This window comes from Convolutriloba macropyga, unplaced genomic scaffold (assembly GCF_964194025.1).
Source record: "Convolutriloba macropyga unplaced genomic scaffold, txConMacr16.3 SCAFFOLD_981, whole genome shotgun sequence".
In the NCBI taxonomy this organism is placed as follows: Eukaryota; Metazoa; Xenacoelomorpha; order Acoela; family Convolutidae; genus Convolutriloba; species Convolutriloba macropyga.
The window spans coordinates 63,151-71,541 of record NW_027452355.1 but is presented as its reverse complement, the minus strand read 5'-3'; the positions used below and the strand labels follow the sequence as shown (position 1 = coordinate 71,541).

The following is an 8,391-nucleotide window of genomic DNA, read 5'->3' as shown; positions in this document are numbered from 1 at the left end:
GAATAGATCCGAAATCTGGCACTCTACAAGGCGGCATTTTATAACTTGCCCTTGATTGTTATCCATACAGTTTATGGGATTCCGCTTGAATCAAAAACTTGCGTGTAATTTAGATATCCAGAAATTTTGCTTTGCCAGATGTTTAAAACCAAAATTTTTTATGTACATAGCCAAGATTTGAATCCCGTGAAATTTGGGCTTTTTCAAACTTGTAAAATTGCGCCTTTGTGCAAGGTTAACTGACTAGGCAGAAGTCATTGCGAAATTCTGGCTTAATATCTCGAACGACTGAGCAATTTTAGTTAAACGCTATAAATTAGATGAAACGTCAGTGACTTCTGTATATTTTTTAAAATTTTTTGTTCCGATTTGTAAATTAATCCTAAATTTTTATAAATGGTTTATAAACTAATGCAAAAATTTACAAATAATTTATACTTTAATAAAAGAAATCCAAATAGTTTATAAATTAATGAGAAAACTCCGAAAAAGTTATAAACATGTATAAAAATGATGCATTTATTTTGCAAATATTTATAAAGTAATTTCTAAAATTTAATGAATTATCCATCATTTTTTGACTGGGGTAGCATAGTCACGCATTCTATACTCCAAGAACTTGAGACTTATTTTAGGCGAGGGAATCTTCGGAACAGTTTGGCTGGCCACCGAATCGAATACTGGACGGAAGCGGCTCTGAAATACATTAAACTGGTTCGAGTAAAAGATAAAAGCTCACTCGAAAAGAAATGCAAATTCTTGAAAAACTTAACCACGAAAACATTATCCGACTACAATCCAAAGGCTGGATTGGATCAGAAGGAATGTATTTAATGTTAGAATTGGCTGAAAATGGGGAATTAGCGGACCGAATTGAGCCAGATATAGGCATGCCAAACAAGAAGCTTTCAGATTCTTCCGTCAACTTCTGAATGGCATTGAGTACCTGCATAGCCGAAATATTGTCCACCGCGATCTAAAACCAGAAAACTTGTTAGTCAACAAAAATTTGGAACTGAAAATTAGCGATTTTGGAACATCAGCTGTATTTATGAAAGGCGATTACGAATGCACGTTTTCAGATTGTGCGGGAACAGCTATGTTTTTGCTTCCCGAGTTACTAAGGGGTGAATTTGTATACGCCCCACCCATAGATTTGTGGGCTTGTGGGGTAATACTTGTACAGATTCTGACAGGGGTAGAGCCCTGGGACAGAGCTCACCCGGGTCGAGAACAAGTTTGATTTTGAAAAAAAGACCACTCTGTAACAAAATTCGATAACAGCACTTACATGTTTGTGAATAAGTGCTCACATAAGGCAATTCAAAGCGGTTTGGTGGCTCGCGTAAGTTCCGAAGAATGATTTCAAGTCAAGGATACATTGATCATAGGAGGTCCGGGACAAGGAAATAATTGAAGAATTAATTAATTGATTTAAAAATTTAAGAATAGCGGTTAAGAAAATTATTTTTTACGCCAGAGGGCCTGCAAGTCTTTGTGGTGAATCCTGTCAGCGCTGCAAATTTTGGGGCTTACAAAATTAAGGTAAATTTGGCAAGCTCTTCTATATTTGGCCATCAAACTTAATTTTTTATTAGTTCAACCCAATTTTGACAAAAAATTATCACATTTTCAAGGATTCGAAACGATGTTTTATAATACCCACTTCTTCATCCATTGTGCTACCAGTCATCTGAATTCTATCACTTGGTTCACACATAAAATTAGCATTGCGCTATTTATAATATAGTATATATATATATATATATATATATATATATATATATATATATATATATATATATATATATATACATATATTTATAAATTTATATAAGAGATAAAGTTGGTCAAGGCTGGTTTTACAAAAATTTTTTGAATAGTTCACGAACCGGGTACCCACAGAAAAGGACCCTGCTTATCGCTCCTGGTACAGATACGTCTATAGTTGCGATCCATTCAATCGAATAGATAATGTCACCCTCTGCTTCTTCATCAAGCTTTTGGATCCGAAGTACAACGACAGACTACTGTGCATAGCCGACATCAGGAAAGAAACATGGTATAAGAGACAGGAGGAGAAAGATAAGAATGCACACCGATTAACCAGAGTTCAAGATGATGATGATGATCACGATCATGACGACGATGATGATGATAATGATTTTGGATTAGTCGCCCCTGAAGAGCCCATAAAGGTAAACTTGGTGGACGATTCTCAGCAGGTTTTTTGATCACTTATCATTTTAATTATCGGCTGTGTGTGAACTTTTTTGTCAGCAAGCGTTAAAAAGTCTGTAAGAACTTGTCGCATAGTTTTGCAATGTTAGTAATGTTAAGTTTTGCAAAAGCAATGTAAAAGGGTATTAGGTGCAATTTCGATTAGGCAGAAGCAATTGTCGTAGCCGTTAGGAGATTCTTTCCAACTGAATTTTAATCGAAATTAGGTGAAAGGCAATGGAAACACTTACTTCAAAATCCACTTGACGAGGTAAGCACTCAAAGGTCGCCAAAAATTGGCTTTGAATCATAATAGCTTTAAAATACTTAGTCACTTTTTAAATTTTTCTTTGAATGCTTGTAGCATTTTAGCTTAGATCTATACCCCAATTACGCCAACATTTTTTGCGAAAATAGCAACTATTTCATTTGATCAAATTCATGGAAATACAGTTATTAAGAACGGTTGTTGCGTACTTGTCTAAATGTTTTAATTGATTCCCTCCTAATTTCTACAAAACGTTAATTTGAATTTTTTGCTGCAAGAAAAACTTTTCTAAAAAACGGAATGTTGTAATTGTATTTTTCTGTTTGATTGTCTGTGACCAAGCTTCTCTGCTGTCTCTTCACTGTTCCTTAGTTAAATAATTCTGAGACTTTTTTCTCAAACACCTGATATTTTTACTGCCGCTAAACCAGACCTTTAGACAGTTCCATCTGTAATTTTGAATGTGCGTGTTTAAATTCCTTGGCTGTTTTTTCGGATCTTTTCCGTTTGTGTTTGTGCCCCCAGTATGCTCCACAAAATCACACATCACATGCTATTACATAGTAAATCATTATTTAAAATTATGGCACGTGCTTTGGGAGGGGGGTGCTTGATACTTTAAAATTTTCCAGCGACACGTCTTCTGCTACAGAATTAATTGTCCTCAATTCGCTTCTGATCCAAATTTCAGGGCGACCTCCTAGAAATGGGTTCCCTTAGCCATAGCGTTACTTGGGGTCCCATGTTTTCCCCTCTCTCATGGTGTCCATTCATTAAGACCTCTTTTCAGATTAAAAAGAACTCTAGTTTTCAGTAGGTCCCATTTCAGGTTGTCTGCGGATGTCTTAACGTAAATTCTCTTAAATATGTATTTTCATTTCTGGTGTTTTCAATTTGGTGTTCAAAGCCTTCTTCTTGCGGCAGAAAATGTCCTTGACAGACATGCCAAAAAGGTGGTCATTGCCCCCTTTTTTACCTGGCTTTCAAAATTGCACCTAACTCTGACTGTCGCTCCGAAATTGCCTTGCTCAAATGTTTCTGGCGGCTAGCAACATGACGTCCTGTCCAAGACTGAGTTTTTGTATATGGTTAATAATTGGCGTTCCGTAGTTGAGAAGACCGAACAAAAACAACAAAAAACTTGTTAGAAATCTTTGGTATCTTCAGTTTTAGACGTAAGAAAGCTTCGGTATGCTTGGTTTGTTTGGCATTGTCACGTGGTGTCTCCTTCGAATGAAGATTCTTTGTCTATCCCAAACACCCATATAAGTTAGACTCTCTGTTTTTCTCTCCTGTTCCTTTCTATCTTTTCTCTCCTTATTTTCATTTAGTGCCGCAATATCAGCTGCTCTGTCCATCGTCAGTTTTCATATTTGACTACTGTAGCCAAGCCAAGTGAAGAGTTTCCAGCCATCTTCCCCACAACAATGGTAGGTCCAGGGACACAGTTGGCCAAAATGGCTAGATTCCCAATGCTTATTCTTCTTTTGTTTTCCTTCCTTCCCATCTCACCATTTTTTCATGCCGATTGCGCTATGAAATAAGTTACGATTCCAAATAAAAATATAGAAAATAAAATGTGAATTATCAGCAGTTTATATTTAATTCAGCCAAAAATGGCAATAGGTCAACGTAAAGATAAGATGCCAGTGCCCGGGCCGAGGATTTGCAAAAAGTGTAAAAAGAGTGGAGAAAAGAATGTGAATACAGTGTAATTTTTTAAAATTACACTCTTGCACTCTTTTCCCCGATAAATAGGAGTTGAATTTGCATTACACTCTAATCTCCGCTAATTAGGGGTGGTTAAGGGTGAAACCTCAGCCCGGGTGGCGGGTATACCTGCTATCATCGCGGCTATTGTCTGAACAACACTACTACTGACTGATGCATAGAATTGTTAATTTCAATCAACTTCAAAGCACAACACGGACAGAAAAATTGTTCGAGAAAATATTGAACATATATTTTAAGGATTTATTATTTTGTGTTATGTTTTTTTTGATGCGGTACATTTTTATGTTTTTAGGTGTAATAACTTTATGCCCATTAATCTGAGTGTGACAATTCACGCGATTTGTCGAAATTGTGCAACACCACAAACCAGTTTTATTATAGGTGCCAAAATTGAAACGGCTGACAAGGAGTGTTGCTCAAAGCACAGTCAGTCACATGGTCAATATAATAAAGAAGTTCTTAGAAGAGCAAGGCATGTCCTATCAAATTTCAGGGAACACCATAATAGCCTCTACCCACGACAGAGACCATCAGCAGCTTATTGTAAAAATAGACTTTCGCGAAACTCGTGAACCAAACTTGACCCTGGTTGACCTGAAAAGAACAAAAGGCAATGAACAAGCATTTCAAAGATTGTTCACAAGTATAAAACAGCGACTTAGCGACTTGATAATCGCATTGCCGCTCAAACACTTTACAATTAATATTTAAGATCTGTGTAAAGTTTCTTACAGACTGTAACATAAACTTGCAATGCTAGCGAACGTTTTTAAGAATGCCAACCGTTCAAATGGGCATGCATTTGGTTATTTTAATGTCAGTGCTTTCCTCGTTAATTTCAATTAGATTAAGTTTATTAGATTCCTTTCTTGTTATAGGTTTGTACTTTAACCTTTTTAGGTTTTCCGAACTTGTCTTAAACGTTAGCTTCAGTTGCCATTTTATGGGACTGTCAAGATTTTAAATTATATAGAGTGTCCCCTAAAGTTGAAATAAGCAATTATTTTAAAATTCACTAGACACGGAGTTCAAAGGTCAAACTTTGGTTGTGGTTCTCTGATTCTTAAATTTGAGCATTCCTTTTTATAAAAAAATTAACTTAGTTTCTAAGATTATTATCAGCCGTTTGCTTTCGCGACCTTTGAGATTAGAATCATTAATTGTTTGAGGACAAATGATATCCCTATCAGCTTTTTCAGCCGATCAATATTTTGGCCATCCTAATTATTTCTGACTTTGTTAACGTTACCAAAAAATTTCATTAATTTAAAATTTTGATGCATTTTGTTTCTCTTGGTGATAGGGGTTGCAATTTTATCAATTTATAGATCAGACTTCAGGAGGTTATGAGTTAATGGTTTAATACAACAGGTAATGGCTTCAGCTGCAATTACAGTTTTTGTGAAGTTTTGGTGCTTCGAATCGCTTCCAGAAATCTTCCGGCTGCGTCTTAAGATCTGTTCACACATTTTCATGATTTTTGACGTCAAATTGGAGTAGTAATTTAGGTCACGCCGAAATAGGAAGTAGAACGAAGAAGCAAGTGGTTTGGCAGCGTGAAATTTTTTCGCTCTTAATTTAAACTAGAGCGAGAAAACGGTGTTTGAACAAAAATTCGCTTTCTGGCTAGTGGTTTTTTGTTCACATGCGGCAATTTAACTTTGACTATTACTGTTTTTTTCAGTTTTTTGTATTGGATTTTTTTCTAAAATGGTTTCGCTAACCGATTCATAGTCCGTTCTAGGTTTAGTTTTCTGTTTAGTCAATGAAAATTCTTTGAATTGTACGTCAGGACTTGTTCTGCTGTTTTTTTTATTTCGTCGTCGCGATTTTTCTTACGACCATATGACGGCACAACCACTTCAAATCTGCTTTTGTTCATTCGTTCATGCAATTTCAACTGCAGTGCGTGCGTGACGTCATTTTTCGCTCTTAGTGGATCAAGTTTTTTTGTTCATTTGCGTGATTAAATTTTTGGTCACACTTGACTTACCTCACTCAAAAAACCTACAAAAATGTCTTCCTCTCTTTGAAATTGACTTTTTTTACTTTAAGTCAACGACATAAGGTCAAATGGGTGTGTGTCACTCTAAATGGAGGTTATTAGAGAGCAGCTAATAAAGGCAGCAGAAACTTATACAGCCTTCAATGAACACATCAGCCTTCAAAGAAAACACGAATTGTTTTGGCCTGTCTTTTTTAAGGTTTTTTGAGACTGCAGATCTACGAAACTATTGCGCCTATTTTCTGCCAATTTGCCAGCTATGTTTATTTATTAAACTATCATAGAAAAACCTTCAGCTTTTAAAATTCAATTTTAAAAACTAATTTGTGCGCTAAAGCTAGATACATCAGAACTGATGAGTTCCGTTGTATCTAGTTTTAGCGCACAAATTAGTTTTTAAAATTGAGTTTTGGCGGCTGACGATTTTTTTCTAAGATCGGATTCAAGCGCGCTCGACAGCCTGTATTTGCGCTCGAGTCCGCCTATGATCAGACACAAGTCCGCTCGGATCCGCCTCTGGACCAGGACAATTTCGAGCGCTCACCTCAGCCTGGGAAGTTACAAAATTTGGAAGGTGACGCAATTAAATCACGCATTCAACAGGTTAAGCTTTTGAAGTTCATTTGTTCGGTTCCTTTGCCCTAATTAATTCAACTTTTGAATCAACAGAATCTCGTCTTTGCCCATTTCTATTCGGCTAATAACAAATGGTTGATAGACAAAATGACAAGTACTTTCATTACACAGCTTCTGTAACGAATTTTCGTCCACTTATGGCAAGGAAGCCATCACGCAGTCTAGTTTGATTCAGTGGTTACAAATCTGCAGTTTGCTGTGTAACTGTATATCCGCTTTAATTTTACCCTTGCACATTACAAATTCATTTTATAGCTCTTTGCCGAGCTTAGTTTTGTCAATAAGATCACCCAATACGTGATTTTTTTCTTGTATACCAGTTCAATCTGATAGGGAAACAAATCGAAGGCAAATGAATATGTCCAAAACTTATTTATGCAAAAATCATATAATTTCAACTTAACTTGGTTCTTGCCATTTGCACCTAAAAGTATAAATACCACCCGGGTCGAGGTTTTGACAAAAAATAATGTAAGATTAGCGGTGAATAGCGGTGAAAAAAACTTTTTTCACCGCAAAGCGACAGCATCTTTTAGCGTTGAATGCGCTGAATGAGTTTAATTTTGCGGTGAAAAAATTTTTTTCACCGCGTTCACCGGAATTCTTACAAAAAAGAAACTGCCGTACAAGGTATCATACAGAAGATCAAGACTTTAGTTCCGGATTTGGTACAGCACACTTGGTACTTAGATGATGGGTTTATTGCTGGTTCTGAAGATCAGATCAAACAAACGCTTGAAATCCTAGCCAATGAAGGCCCCGAGAGATGCCTAATCTTGACAAAAGACAAATGTGAGCTGTGGTCAGTTAAAAATTTACCCTCCATTGATCAGGCAGTAAATAGGAATTTGGGAAACGGCTTTGAAATTCTGGGTGCTGCAGTTGGTTCAAAAGAGTTTGTCGCTTCTTGTTTGAAGAGGAGAGTTCAAAAAATTTTATCTATGCTGGATAATTTACATCACCTCAACGATCCTCAATGTGCATTGGGTATCCTTCGCTACTGTTTGGGAACTCCGAAACTAGTATACTCATTACGAACTAACACTCCATCAAACGAGATGCTCGAAGTATTGAAAAGTTTCGATGACGGCCAAAGAGAAGTGTTGGATCAAATTATTGGCTCAATTATTGATGATGACGCATGGCAACAGTCTTCCTTACCTATCAGTTTGTCGGGACTAGGTGTCAGACAGTCACAAGAGCAATACAAAAGTGCATTTGTGGGCTCAATTTTAGCCTCAGACGAGCTGGTGAACAAAATAACAAGTAGGCGTCCCTCAGAAAGTGACACTTTTAAAGAGTTACAACAGAGTCTGGAACAGTTCAATCTACTTTCGCACACGCAAAAGAAGATCCAAGAAGCACTTGATAAAGAAAAACTTGCTGACCTAATAAGAAATCAATCGTCAACTAGGGAAAAAGCAAGACTCCAATCACTATGCCTGCCTCATTCAGGAGCATGGCTTGCTGCGCCTCCAATTCCCGCTCTAGGTCTACACCTTTCGGCTGAAGAATTTCAAGTCAGTGT

General features: G+C 36.8%; 1 protein-coding gene across 1 annotated transcript; it reads left to right on the top strand.

The window, feature by feature from the left end:
* Nucleotides 1-635: 635 nt before the first annotated feature.
* LOC142357414 (serine/threonine-protein kinase Chk1-like) lies at nt 636-4,996 on the top strand. The gene is made up of 3 exons (XM_075409052.1): nt 636-1,226; nt 1,906-2,198; nt 4,604-4,996. The coding sequence occupies exons 1-3, from the start codon at nt 1,052-1,054 to the stop codon at nt 4,931-4,933; spliced, it is 798 nt and encodes a 265-aa protein (XP_075265167.1). The 5' UTR covers nt 636-1,051; the 3' UTR covers nt 4,934-4,996.
* The last annotated feature ends 3,395 nt before the right edge of the window (nt 4,997-8,391 follow it).

What these genes read in the sequence shown, in the direction of transcription:
- LOC142357414 (XM_075409052.1), top strand. Translation starts at nt 1,052, where the DNA reads ATGAAAGGCGATTACGAATGCACGTTTTCAGATTGTGCGGGAACAGCT. An exon ending in CTGGGACAGAGCTCACCCGG is followed by an intron (nt 1,227 to 1,905) that starts GTCGAGAACAAG and finishes GGGTACCCACAG; the next exon opens with AAAAGGACCCTGCTTATCGC. An exon ending in CCCCTGAAGAGCCCATAAAG is followed by an intron (nt 2,199 to 4,603) that starts GTAAACTTGGTG and finishes GTTTTATTATAG; the next exon opens with GTGCCAAAATTGAAACGGCT.